The 14,909-nt window shown below is 41.9% G+C and overlaps 1 protein-coding gene across 8 annotated transcripts in view; it reads left to right on the top strand.

Moving 5' to 3' along the window:
- meis2 (Meis homeobox 2) overlaps positions 1-14,909 on the top strand; it is a 90,549-nt gene that overhangs the window by 32,967 nt on the left and 42,673 nt on the right. For 7 of the 8 annotated variants that reach the window (XM_015390182.1, XM_015390149.1, XM_015390171.1 and 4 more), the window contains exon 8: positions 3,035-3,180. In XM_015390182.1, the coding sequence (XP_015245668.1) occupies positions 3,035-3,180 (146 nt within the window). The remainder of the gene's footprint in view (positions 1-3,034; positions 3,181-14,909) is intronic. The other variant, XM_015390160.1, reaches the window with a different exon arrangement.

Genomic DNA, 14,909 nt, shown 5'->3' with positions numbered 1-14,909 from the left:
CAGCAAAGAATATACGACACTTTGTACTCTGCTCATTTTTTTTGAACAAGATTTCCTAAAGCGACCTCGAATGTACCAACAATAGATAAGCCGAGTTGCAATGTGTTTACAGTCCTTTTTCAGGCTGATAATGAGCTCAGCCCTGAGACCAATTTACTCACAAGGAGATATATCTGAATGCATTTTTAATAACCAGCCACTGGTGATGAGAGAGGGAATGTATGTGAGCGTATAATGTGCTCTTGGACTTGGGCTTGTTTGTTTGCCAGTGCGCTTATTCATTCTCTCTTACCCTCATTGCGTCCGGTCATTGTCTTCCGTGTTTGCCTGATTACACTTTCGCAGTCCCAGTGCGTATGAAAATATGCGCTCAAACTTTCATTGCATGCACTTTAAGTCAATATCTTGACGGAGTGAGGAAGGGAGGGAGAAGAAGGAAGGAGAAAAGGTTGAGGGGAAGAAAGAAAAAGAGGGGAAAGTGGGTGGGGGTGTGATGCTGTCTTTTTTTTTTCTTCTCCAAGGGCGCTGCTTTTCCAAAGTGCCTGGGGCTACACTCCAGCACCTCGGCTCCCTTAGGCCTTTCGACTGCCTCCTAATAGCCAACCCCCATCTGTGTCACATGGCCAGATGATGGGACGCTTCCCTCTGCTCTGCCCTGTACTTTTTTTTTCCTTACCCAATTTTTTTTCTCAGAGTGCACATCCACACAGGTTAGAATGGCAGAGTTGCCAGGGAACAGTCAGAAGCCATTAGCGTTTGGGACAATTTGCCCTGCAGCGTTCCTTCTCTCGCTCATAAGAAAGGAGTGGGGGTGGATGCAAAGCACCAGCTCTCCTTCAGATGTAATGAGGTTGAGCAAGTTGGATCTTCTTTATTCTATTTCTACTCCTCCTTTATTCTTTGCTTCTTTTCTCCTTTGTCTTTCTTTTTTTCAATCCTCTGTCCACACTTTGTACTTCTTTTTTTCTTGCGATGAAGTAAAATGTAAGCATATGAATACAGATTCAAAGACAGCCATTGAAACCGTAAACAGACTTGCAGCTGAAGGAGTCGGATCTGTAGACACACGCCAATATCAATGTAAGATACAGAGGGGCTGAAAAGCAGGGGGGAGTCTGGTTTCATCCTCGCGGGCCAGGGCAGGAGGCTGCAAGCATGCTGGGTAATGAAGTGACAGGTCAGTCTGTAAATACGTATGGGTCGCACCGGCCCTGGCCAGGGGGAAGGCTATCACATTGCAGTGAAAATGGAAACGTCAATAAAATTAATCTGCCAGCCTTTTGGCCACTGTGCAGTTCTATTGGATGAGCCTCACTGCTCACAGCGGGAGAGGGATTTGGAGAGTAGCTTGAAAATCAACACAAAACCTAGCGGCATACAAACAAACACCGAAGCATAAACATTATTCAGCGAAGCTCAAAAGCAAAGAAAAAAAGGCGGGGAGGGTTAAAATTCACAGCTCACTGGTTGGGTTTTATTGTGAGTTTTTGAAGCAAACTGGGGGAGTTGGACTCAGCTTCCTTCTGGGTCGCATTTCTCAGGAAGCTCCTCACAGTCAGGGTAGGACCAAAGTTTATTGTTTTAGGCTTTCCTGAACAAGGATTCATACTTAGCCTGGGATTTATGGCATTTGCCCCCTAATGACTGCCCCTCATCTAAATCCTCAACACGATATGTCCTTCAGAAGCCCAGGTGCTTCTTAACTTTTGGTTGCCTCTTCTTTTTGTATCTTTTACATGTATCATCAAGCTAATGATTTGGAAGAAAAATGCAGCACAGGCTGGGAAGACGAAGAAAGTTGAGAAAAACATACACAAAGACAAAAAAGTTTTAGGAACTACAGGCCCCTGCTGGCCCTGTGTTCTTCATTTATTTTACATTTGATTACACCACCAGTCGGATCCTTTTTCTTTCCCCCCTTTTTAATGTTATTAGTTGAAATATTTATGTGAGATTAAGGCTTGTATAGGTGGTTGTGATTGATGCCTCACCAAAAACAGGAGGACATGTGCGTCTGAATTTTGAGAATGTCAGGGTCCTTCGCTTCCTTAGTGGAGGAGTTTTTCAGATACATAATTTAGATGCCCTCAAGGAAGGCTTTCAAGGCATTCGTGCCCGGGGGCAAGAAAAAATAACCATGACTGTTAAAAGTAAATCATTTTTGCTAATGCACAATTAATGCCACAGAAGAGGAGGAACAAGAAAAAAGCAGGGGACAAGGATGGAAACTTCAGATTGAAGGAGGCGTATGTCCATGTTTTTGTCAAGAAATCAAACGCTGATGGACATTAATGCATGCAATGCCATCGCTGGCCTGTCATGCTAATCTTGTGCTTGGACTGGGGGGTGGGGTGGGGGGGTGGTGCTGGGGTGGGCGGTGGATAAAATAGGACAAGTCCATTATGTGCATCGAACTGCAACAATGAATCTCCTCAAATCACAAATCAGGACTCCAAAAGCTCAACTAGATGTTGTAATTCATGAATCCTTTTTTTTTAAACTGTACATATCAGCATAACTCTATTCTGTCGCCTTTGGCTCTCTTCAAAGGATGGGAAAAAATCCTCTGTGTTAAGTCAAGCATGCAAATTTAATTGAATTAATGACATGAGTCTTAGTCTCCACTGTATTTGAAAGCTCCTTGTCCATTTCTTTTCATTTCCCCCTTCCTTCTGGAGAAGTGGAATGAGGAACACAATGTTTCAGTGTCCAACCGTAACATTTGAGCCATTAACCCCTATTCCCCTGCCTCAGGTATAGAGCAGCTCTGTGTAAACCCTCCAATCTCTATGCAGGTCTTCATCTAAGGCCATCCTAATCCCCCTACCTCCTCATCTTCGTTGCACAACATCAGCTTTACTTGAACCAAATCATACAGCCTAAGTGTAACACTTTTAAATTCCAGCATCAGTAACTGTGGTCTTTGTCCATTTATCCATCTTTCATAACACTTAAACTCAGCTTTGACTGAATGTACTTCTTCCTGTGATGTGGTTTGAGATGTTATTTAACCTCGGGTTTGGTTTCCGCCCAGGAGATGGCTTAGACAACAGCGTTGCATCGCCTGGCACAGGGGATGACGATGATCCAGACAAGGATAAGAAGAGGCAGAAAAAGCGTGGCATTTTTCCCAAGGTGGCCACAAATATCATGAGGGCGTGGCTGTTCCAGCACCTCACGGTAAGCATCTTTACATCTATGCTTCTATCTTGACAACCTCTGCATAAAAAGAAATACACACATTGGTCATGGGTAGCGGCTGTGGGAGCAAGTGAAAATGTGATTTTAACTTTCTGTCACAGGGTCATGCTGACCAGGTCAATCTCATCAGTCTGGGCTGTTTACTTAGCTCAGCTCTGCAATGCGTGACATAAGAGATGGCTAAGTTTGTATGGGCTCCTGAAAAGCATTTCCTTCAAGTACCTTCTACTGTAGCTACCATCATACACCACAGCTCCCGTCATATAATTTAACAAAATTAAAACGAACAAAAACAATAAACAGCATAACACATTTGTTGATTGTAGAAGTGAATCAGTGTGAACCCTCATATGCCACATTATTATGCACCTCTTCATTTGCTTGCTTGTTGGAAATTAAAGAAAGGCAAAAGCAGCTACGGTAGCTAATCTTATGCAAGAAGGAATATAGGATACCATTTCTGAATGCACAACATATCATCCTTTGAAGTAGATGGGATACAGAGACAAAAGATCACACCTGAGACTCCTGTCAGCTAAGAACAGGAAGCAGAGGATAAGATTCACATAGACTCAACACGATTGAACGATAAAGGATAAGTTTTGATTTCAACTGAACTATTCAAAAGATGGGGTCAGGATTCGGAGTGAATATCATGAAAGGCTGAGTAATCTTGTTGACATGTTGATCCCCATATGGCCACACTGTGCTCATATTCTAATGTCAGAAAACTCTAATCATCTCAAACTGGTTCCTTCAATGGGACAATAAGTCATCAGTGCTCACCACAATAGCAGAGCAGTAAGTTAGCATCCTGAAAGATCTTCCAATAAATCTGTGTAGTAGCATCATATCCAAATGGACCACAAGAGGTGTGTCTAAAATATTGGCCAGTGGTGTCCATGGATGGCTCTTAAGGTGATGTGTTGCTTAACATGTTTGATATTGTTTAAAGACAATTGTGTTGTTTATATGTTATTGATGATATTCTGTTTTGATTTCTAAAGCTGAGAAGTTAATACTTGTTGCTTTGACCATTGTGCAACCCCCCCACCCTTTTTAAGTCAGAGCCCTTAAAAGCTGCCTAGTTTGTTGATGCCTTTCATTTTCTCATAAACCTGCTGCTTGTTTAGGCTGAGAAGAAAGTTTTCTAGCATAGAAATAGATCTGGTCCTTGTGTGGAGTTTATTAAAAACAGGGGGTACTGAGGTACTTATTTATGTATATTAAAATAAACTCTGAGTTAGTTATGAGTTGAATGTTTGTAGAATTTTACTTGATTTACTTACAGTGAGGCTAATTAATCTACTCAATTTTAACTGTTTAAAATTACTCATCTTATATGCTAGTTTAACCTGATATGAATTTAGAAATTTGAGTTTTACAACTGTTCTATAAAATTTGATAAATTGGATAGCCTAGCATTGACGATGTATCTGTTCATCTATGTGTGCCTTATTAAAAAGGTGTGGTCGACATGTCCTCTCACCCTTGCTAATGTTAGGACATTATCAGAACATCAGGCTGTATTGATTTTGCCACACAGGTCAGATTTCAGAGGGAGGTGGCCGCGGTGGGACAGAGAAGCTGCCCGAGCTTGTAACTCTTTGTCGCTGAGGAGTGACAATGTAGATGGGGGGTGGGGGATGGGAAAATCAAAAGAAGGGTGGGGGGTAAGGGAGTTTTGAGCTGGGGGTCTCACAGATCATCCTTGCATTAAAGAGGGTTAGGTGCCCCCTGTGCACTATGTAGCCCCTACCCTTTAACCAAAGTGCCCACTCCCAGCTGAAAGCCCCCTCTACCCTGATTACCTAACCAAAAGCCCAAGTAATAAGCGGCCAGCAAATACAGCCTAATTGAAAGGGCTGTAAATCCATTACATATTGGTCAGGGATAATCAGGAGTGCTTTAATCACTTTTATCTATTCAGGAGCAGTGAAGCTGCAACAGCAAAGCCCTGAGCCTTGCAGGCCTTAGCGGCTCCACCACGCCAGTCTGCACGCTTATTATTCTCATCATTATCAAAATGACTTCACAGCTGTTCACAGCGCCGCCGCTCCCTGACGGGCAGAGCCTCTCATCGAGCTGCAAGGATCAGGCTTCATTCACACACTGAGGGCCACATTGAGACTTTGCTTTTTACCCTTAATACATGCTATGTGTGAAAGTGATTTTTTCTGCTGTTGATTTTTTTTGCTTTGTTCAAGACTGGGGCAAGAAATGCTTAATAGTTGCACAAAATACATAAAAAACATACAGGAAAGCATTACAGTTTCCTAGAGACTGCCAATGGATTTTGATCGGGTTTAAAATAAAAAAAACTGTGGTTAGAAATGATGAAGGGAAAGCCCAAAGAAAGACACATCTTTAAGAGACCCGTTTTATTCAGACCAAGCAAAGCTTTCAAGACCCTCTTTTGCTGCTCCTCGACCCTTTATCACATCCCCTTGCTTGTGGATGTTCTCCAATCTTTATTTGTTTCTTTTGTGCAAAGCCTGGGCCAGTTTTGTACAAATAATAATCCCTCCCTTTTAACCTGCCTTCATTTCTATGCTAAGGAAGAGGACTAATTGAATTATCCCCTTTCTCTTCACACCATCACCATCCATTTCTCCCACCCATAAACTCTCACTCACACACGTATGTACGGGCACACACACCCATTAACCACTCTCCTTTCTTTTAATTTGTTAAGCAAATGTATTTGCAATTGCTGGGTGCGTTTGTCCAAGGGTGAATTCTTGGGGACTTTGGCCCCTGAATGGCCTATAGCGGCATTCTGTCACTCACGCATTCATTAACTGAGGGGTAAGGAGTGAAAGGAGCGGCCTTGAATTTTCTCAAACTGAGGGGGCCAGCATGAAGCTCCTCTTCCATGAGCCACAGGGGTCTCCCTACATATGTTCTCAACATCCAGCCATTGTCACATATTCTGAAAGGCTCAAAAGGACAGGACCCCCCCTTAACACGCAAAAAAACAACACGGGCCAATAGTAACAACTGTTGGCTTTTAGATTCAGTATAACCAAATTGCCCTCACCCTCTGCCCTCCCACTCTCCATCCAAAGATTTGCTCTGACCTCACACTCTCTCTTGGGAGAAATCACAAGGTTGTTTTGGTCATGGCGGTAGAATTCATAAGAAACACAGTACAGCTCCTTTTAACCGTCAGTACTACAGCGCCAGCAATCCAGCTGTGAGGAAAGTACAGTTTTTGCACGATATTGATTCCTTAAAACATGAAAAGACTAAAGAGAGGCGATGCTATCCCTGACCTCTTTTATTTTGAGGCCACATGCACATGCTCTTGGGAGTAAGAAAGCTGGCAGGCCTAGATGCTCTACATGTAATTGGCCAATGGTTGGACAGAACAGCTGGCACTGGCTGGCAGATGAGGTTCAGAGTGTCTCTTCACTTTCTTCTTGGATGGTACCTCCTTCTCGGTCTCTCTAATGCCACCCCTCCTTCTTCCTTTCTCTCTCTCCAAGAGTTTCTGGATGTCTTCCAGCCACATTAGGGGAAGGGAAATCCCACACTGTTGGAATAAGCTTTTCAATACTACAGGGAGATTATGTTATCAGAAAGGTAAACTTAACTGTTAGGAGTAAAATGTTCCGCACCACTGCGAGAACATGTGCCAAGCGGGCATTGGACGAATGCAAAGAATGAATCTAAACTGGAAGCAAAAAATATGAGAGAGAAAAAATTAGAAAAAGTGACGGTAAGGTTAAGGTAAACTTCAAAATGTACAATTAGCCCTATGATGCCCTTGGCTTTTCCTTTCCTCTCACCCCCTGCAAAACCTTACTCACCCCTGTAAAGACAAAGGTCGGCACAGCAATGAAAACAGGAAGCACTCAGATACAAAGAAACTAATCTGAGCTTTGCTTAAGTCTTTTTAACTTATGTAAACCTTCTAAAATACATGAGAATAAATAAAGAAGCAAATGAGGAAAGCACAACCCCTCAAAGTTTTCTTTCCCTGTAAGAAAGTAAGGAAGGACTTTGCAACAGAGGAAGAGTGGTCAATGTGAGGAGTCCTCTCAAACATCAAGCGTCTCAGGTTCTGTGGCGAGCCACCCTTTGGCCCGGGTGTTTGGGGAAATGCTGTTAAGCTGCTAAGCCAGGTGTATTGGTCCCTTGGGCTCCTTGAAAGGGAAGTGATATATCCTTTGGTAATTTAGAGTGTCTTTGGGCTGTGAAGTATAACTAGAACCACAGGTGATAACATTTAAGGTGGGATTCAGTGGCATTTTAGCGTACTTATTTGTATGAAAGCTCCATGCTCTGTCTTCACCGTATTTGAAAAGGATTGACTTTTGAACCTGCATTTTTACCAACCTTATAAAATATAAGCGACCCTGATCATGTTACAAAATCTTTGCAGAAGAGAATACCAGCGTAGAAATAGGAATCCCAAGTCCTAAACTGCGACAAATAAATGTGATCAAAAAAGTGAGGACCTTTGAGAAGTTGAGTACATTGTGGTGCAAACATCATTAGATACACTACTGACAGTGCCCTCTGCCCCTCCTCACATACACACACACTAACAACCCAAGCCCAACATAGCATTAGTCTCCATGACAACAGGGTGTCATCGTCAGGTCGAGCCCTCCTGTGGGAGCTGCTCTCACTGCCACCCTTTATAGGCGCACATAAAAGAGCCAGCAAGGGTCATTCACAAGACATGGGCACAGGCAAGGCCGAACCCTGGCAACGGATGTTTGCTTCATATGACAAACAAGGGCGCAAGTCCATCCTCTAAAAAATAAGAGAGGGTATGTTGTTTCTATAGACTAAATAGTCAGTCCTGTGTCTTCAGTTTTCCATCTTTTTTTTTTTTTTTGTTTAAGCTCCTCTAGTCTTGTTAATCCTTGTCAATTGTTCCAATATGAGCAGTCCCTATCTGGTGCAGACACACACTTTTAAATAGTTTGAAGAATCCAACTCCATAATTCTTCAGCTCCTAAAAGCTGTTTATTTTATGTTTGATCTTCTTGTAATGCACATAATGGAACATTCTATTTCTGACATAAAAAAACATTTTTTTTTTCATGTAAACTTTTGTAGTTACATTTGTTTGTAAATTCTTTTAAAATGACATTAGTATCTAAATCCACCGGCTTAGAAAACAACTTACTCTAGCCTTTGCTTCTGTGATTGAGATTCAGTTTGCTTTTCCACCTCCTTAGGTTGTTTTGAGTTTGGATGAAGAGAGTTTGGAGACAAAGGACAGGCAGGGAATGGGTTTAGGGATAAGAGCAGGCATGGGGAGGGGGTAAAGAGGGGGTTCCTAAGGGTCAGAGAGGTGGAAGCCTGGAGGAGGCCCACACACTAATCTGTCATGTGCTTGTTTGCCTCAGGAGCCCAAAAGTCAGTTCTCCAGTCACCCGTAGCAACCCAGGCGACGGTTTGGTTCACCGCCGCTATCCAAATGTGTGACTAACAGTTGAAGATTTGAGGGAAAAAGAGTCATCACATGCCTTTTGTGGGTGCTTTGTGAGTGTTTGCAAAACATATGTTAAGAGACAATTTGACATAGTTTAGCGATGTTTATCACAGAAGTCATTGAAAGTCCCTGCTAATGAGAGCGGAGGGGACCTTTGAGGAAGTTAGGGTTTGGTGCGCTGCTATTGTCTGGTTGGTGTGTTCTTATGTTGGCTGCTCGGCGACCCTGGAAAACAGAGAGACAAGCCACCTCTATCTGCCATCTGTCAGGCCAACACAACAGTTGTGGCCCATCAAAGAGAGAGCAACTACAACCACAACAGTGGAACAACCCTCCGCCAGAAGATATACATTATTAGGATTATTAGGACTAAAGAGGAAAGGGAATAAGAAGTCTTTTTTTCTAAGGCACATACTTTTATGGGTTACTGCTGCAAACCTTCTTCTGGACCTTTATTTGTTGTGTCCTTCTCGTTTAAGTTGCTTTATAGCTGACTCTTGTGGGCATAAAATACAAGGATTTAATGTAACAAGGCATCGGTTTGTCAGGGGAGTGTTTGATAAGTGCTGATTTTAACACATTTTCAATGTTGCACTTGTATACGCTAAGTAAAATAGCTTTAATAAATGGTATCTGTCGGCAAGATGTAATTTAAAGTAAATATACTTTAATCAGAGGTTCTTACCTGTTATATGTTATAAAGATCAACTGGCAGAGCCAGAATCAAACTTAGAATACATTTAAATAAGGTATCTTTAAACATATGCTATTTAATTGAACTGCATGTAAAATACTTAAAAATGGAAAATGGGTTAAATATAAAACGGACTGTTTACACTCACTACCCGAAAGTAGGAAACAAAGAGCAAGGCAAAGCCATGAAATGTGGGTTGAAATTCATATACAGGCAAATTGACTCGGAGCTTATTATTGCATTGAAGATTCAGTACTGTTTACGGTGGGGTTTTTTTTTGTAACTATAGCAGTTTTTCCAGAGATTTAATGCTGGGTTTGAATGTAATAAGCTCTAATTCGTTTCTTGGTTTCACATCAGACCTTTACACTTTGCCCCCTAATCCAGATCTGTCACAGTTCCACTTCATAGCCAACTCCCCCAGCATGGAATCTACTCGAATGTAAAGCACACCGTATTAACACTACATATGGCACCCAATTGGTGTGAGCAAGTGCTTTCATGCTGCCATTCTTTAGTTTTGTTTGTTTTCCTCTTTTTGATCTTTATTCTCATAGGTTTACTTATGGAAAATTAGCACCTTGCTGTTTAATGTTTGTAAATGCAGGGATACATGCAGATCCCTGCTACTTCTCATGTTTCCTCTCATTTCCACCCCTGCCTGTTAATTTTCATTCCTGCTGTTTGCATCTTAATGCAGGTTGTTTAATGAAGTAGCAGAGATGAGTGTTTTCGTTCAGGGACTGTTTACGACAATTCCCACTGCAAGGAGGTGATTTACCCATGTGGAAATCCACAGTGTTTTCAAAAGGGGAAAAAAATCTTTAGGCAATAGTCCAATGCAGACAACAATGCTAAAAATCAAGGAATCACTCAAATTGCTTCCTGAAAAATGTGATGCAATATGCATGCCTTTAAATTATGTGGTTAGAGTTGGGTTGACCTCATTGAAGTGCAGGGGAACAGCATGAGTTTGACTTACCCCTGCAGAGGTGACTGCACATGCCCTGACCACAGCAGACAACAAACGGAGCATGGCCTGTTGAAGGGCGTCAGATTTATAAACTCACTACTCAGAACACGGAGAGACTCTTGAGGATACCCATGCATGAATCTGACCAGACCTTGTTTTTTAAAGCCTTATTCTGCAATGAGAATATAGACCTGCATTTGGGATTGTTTTCTTCCCTCAGTACTGGCAGTTCCTTCTTTAGCAATAACACTCCTTTCTAACGTCTATACTGTCCTGCCAAAGTATTTATACACCTTGAAGTTTTGTATATTGTGCTTTCAGGCGTAAAATATAATCTATATTTGGGAAGGAGATCATTGTAAGGAAAAGGAGGAAGGTATTTAATATTCCACCATTTTCACATAGAAAGCTAAACATGTAACATCAAATTCAACTGTAGTCAATATTCAGCATAGTCCTGCAGCTAGTTCCACCCATACTTCCTTCATTTGTAATCTTCTTTTGTGACGCTGATGAAGAAATGTGCTCCCACAGCATGATGTAACCAGCAATATGTTTAATATGACATCAGGGTTATACGCAGGGTTTGTTCCCCTCTGTTAGTTTTATGCATGCCAAATAGATCAATTTAAAGGATATTAATATTAGTTTTGCAGGCAGTGACTGTCCATCATCTCTGAACATACTTTATGAGGAATAAGGTACAATGTGGCTGTTCATAATAAAGGGCCTCATATGCTATTCTTTGATGACTTACACGCTTAAGATGGTGGTTTCTGATTCTGTGTTTTTCCCCTTTTAAACTTTTGTGGGATACCTTACTCATGAAAAACAGAGAAGAGGATTTGGGTTTCACATCTTAGAACCAGTTCCCTTGAATTACTTCAAACCTATTCTGTGTTTTTGACCTGAGGACTAGTTTCATTACTCCCATGACAGATTGTTGGGCAGTGGCAGAAATTGTTCCAGCGGTGGGTGCTGCTGTTTCTGCTGCTGCTGTTTGCAGGGTACCATGGAGGCCAATGAGATTCTGCTGCAGGCTTCCAAGCAGCCTCAGCACCGCTTTGATATTCATCTCACACCAAGTAAAGGAAAATGCAGAAGGGAAAAGGAGCAGCCGACATGGAAACAGCAAACCAGGCTAAACTGGGGAGGGAGGCGAAGAGAGACAAAAGGTTGAAGAATGGAGGCACAGAGATAAAATCAAAAACAGACTATGTATGTGTTTCACTGTCTGGTTTGTCATGGGACCTCATAGCTGCACTAAATCCCACTTCTGCCATTTTGTGCAATTTTCTCTCCCCTCCTTTTTTGACTCTTTTCAAATGCATGCTTTTGTCTTACCCAGTACTCAGTCCAGAGGCAGGCAGTGGGATTCCTGCACAGTAGGTTGCTTATAACTGGGAGCCATGTCTCTTGTTCTTGCCCCCCTCTCCCCCACACTTCCTCACCTTTCAATTTTTCCCACTGATATCTTTTCGTTCTTTCTCCCTCTGAACATGCGGACTATTTCTTTTAGGTAAAGAGCAGTCCACATCAAGGACTGAGGCTGAGCGGGCAGTTTGTTGCTCCTTTAACTGCACTTTGCCCTCCAGGAGGACTCTGCCCACTAAACAGATATTTATCCAGAATACTTCAATATTTTTTCAAGAATACAAATAGCGTTTTGTCTAAAATATTAATTACCCTTGAAATATTTTAAATGTTTCCACATTCACATATCAAATTAGATTTCAAAGTACTTCAGTGGGATTTTTTATGTGAAAGCCCAAAACAAAGTAGAACATAGTTATAAAATTAAAGGAATTTGACAGAGGATTAACAAATGTTGTATAAATTAAACTCTTAGAATGGGGATAAATTTATTCTATCCCCCCCCCCTCCCCCCCCAGCTCTGATTTATCCAAAATAATTAGAGCAAAGCAAAAACATTCTAAGGTAGAACGTAAGCAGAACCTTTCAAATTTACCGGGACATGGCCATCCAAGTAAATTAATGACGGGCCAGGTCAGAGAACTGCCTGCAGAGAGATACAAGTTGCTAAAACAACCTGACATTGTCGACCCAGCAATGGCTTATTCTTTAATTCAAATAACAATTAGGTATTGGAATGCCCTAGTCAAAGTCCAGACCTAAACCTAAATTAAAATCTTTGGCAAACTTGAAAATTAATGTTAAAATGTTTAAAATCCCAGGTGAGGATCTTAAGAACCTTTAAAGAGTTATTGCTCTTGATATGCATGGCATAGTGTTAAGATATTACCAAATAGTCAATGTGAACAAAAAAAATCACCCATTTTACCTACACCTCACATATATGCTCTATTTTGTGATGATTTAGCACATAATAATCTGTAAATATAATCTAGTTTGTGGTTCTAAAGTGACAAAATCAGAAAAAAGACAGAGGGCTGTGAGTGCATAACCATATGTTGTGTCCTTAACAATGGGAGATCATTTCAGAGTTCTTGATTCTCTAAAACCACATGCTGCCTTGCACCATGCTAAGCTTTACAAATGAGCATGTCTGACAGATCAGTAAGCTCTAACGCAAAAATAGGTTTTCACTGATAAGAACACACAAATGGATAAAGGATGAGGACAACCAAGCAAGAATCAAATAAAGATGAGAAAAATAAACATATAAACCCAAATCTGAGCAAGCAGGTCTTGGCTCCAGATGTGAATCTCTGAATATTGATTGTGGGGAAAGCTAGATCCCCAATATCCCCCAGGCTTCTGTGGCTGACAAACAAAGCACCTCTCTAAAGCTCATAAACCAGCTCGTGCAATTATTTAGATAAAGAGAGCGACAACAGCAGTGCATGACTCCCAATGTAGAACCTATTCGTTCTTCTTCCAACCCCTGCTCCCCCTCTTCTACTCTCTCTTATGCATGAAGACGAAGAAATGCAAGAGAAAAAATGTGGGTGGAGGCAAGAGTTTAATTAGCTACACATTTTTGAATCTTCCTTAATGTTCATTACTGAAACCAGGGGCAATTACAAGTTCAAAGGAGTTTAGGGCATCCGCAACCAGCATAATCAGTCCCAAATTAAGCGCTACTCATTTGTCATAGCACAGCATGCACACAGCTACACACATGCATGCGTGTAGCCAGTTGAGTCATAGAAAGGCTGACAGGCATCAATTTCCATACATGTACAAATCTGGGCTACCCCAAGGCACCAAGTTAGGCAGCTCAATCCTCTTATGCTCCAGTGCTTTGTTTTCATCTGACAACAGCAAACACTACTGACACTTTCACCTTAGTTTTTTCACATTATACTGTGCCCTTTTTGGTTTCTTCCTCTTATAGGTGTCCTGTTTGTTCTTACAATCCCTGAAACCTCTTGCCTATTCCTGTCTCAGCGACCAGCTCTTGTTTTAAACCTCTATCTTCACTGGGCCTTTCTCCTGCCGCCTGGCCATGCCTGTGCAACATGTGACACAGGTGTGTTTCATGTCTGTCCCCCCGGATGTGTATCTCGGTTACTGCAGGGGCAAGGTCGCTCTGGCTAATCCTGTCTTCAGGTGGCTGTTTAGCACACTGAGAGGAGAGCTCACATAAACCGGAGGTGAGCTCCTGTTACAGGACTCCTTGACCAGAGGTCATTCTCGACACTGTCGGAATACACAGAAACATGCACACATGTCCCAGCTGACTGGCATATGCATACGCACAACGCCAAAGCACACTGATCCTGCTTATCTATGGCACCTGGCTCATTCTCTGTTTCCCTTTACTTGTTCTTCTTTAGAGGACTACTGTACCACTTTGAGTTTCATCTTTCAGCATCTTCTCTAATTCCCAGGTCAGTCTGAGTCTTGTCCACATTAGGATTCCCTGATATGATCTCCATGAAGATTTGCTCCAGTGCCCATGCGTTGCCTGTCCAGCTCAGCACCTTTATTGTTTAAGCTACTCTCACACAGGGGCAGAGTCAGGTCTCTAGCGGATTGAATGGAGCCCTATCATGTGTGCGTCAGCCTCAGCACAGAGGGAGAGGGAAATCATTTTTCACAAGGGGAGCGACATCCATCTCCGCAGCCAAATGCTGGCTGTTTCATTAAGTAGCCCATCCAGGCAGACAGATGTGTTCACCACACAGCCATGTTTGCCTATGCAAGAGCGTGTATCAACCCACAATCCTTTGAGGGAGATTAATAGGCTACCAGCCCCTTTTCATTGATTATCTTCATGCCATTTTCCTCCTCTTTTCCTTGGCTAGATATTAAAACCTAATGAAGCCTATTGAAAATGGGAACCAAGAGTCTCTTCACGGATCATTTCAGGTTTTTTGGGCTCAAACAGAGAGGAATGTCTTTAAGGCACAGTTTGAGACAAATTAAGAAAATAAATGCAGGGAGCAGAGCTAAGGAAAGAAGAGATCGGCTTTAAAAGAAGATGTGTGTTTAAGAAAAGACAACTCTGCTTTGACACATGGAGTGAGGATCTTTGCAGATGTTAGCTATTCTTTAACATAGCCGAGAATTCCTATTGTTGAAATCAAATCCTAATTGCTATAAGGGAGGTTGATATTTCCAAAGCATCATGGATCTGGAAGTTGCTCAGAAAGATCCTCTAC

This window comes from Cyprinodon variegatus, unplaced genomic scaffold (genome assembly GCF_000732505.1).
Source record: "Cyprinodon variegatus isolate N-32 unplaced genomic scaffold, C_variegatus-1.0 Scaffold21, whole genome shotgun sequence".
Classification (NCBI taxonomy): Eukaryota; Metazoa; Chordata; class Actinopteri; order Cyprinodontiformes; family Cyprinodontidae; genus Cyprinodon; species Cyprinodon variegatus.
This window is presented reverse-complemented; position numbering and strand designations above follow the sequence as displayed.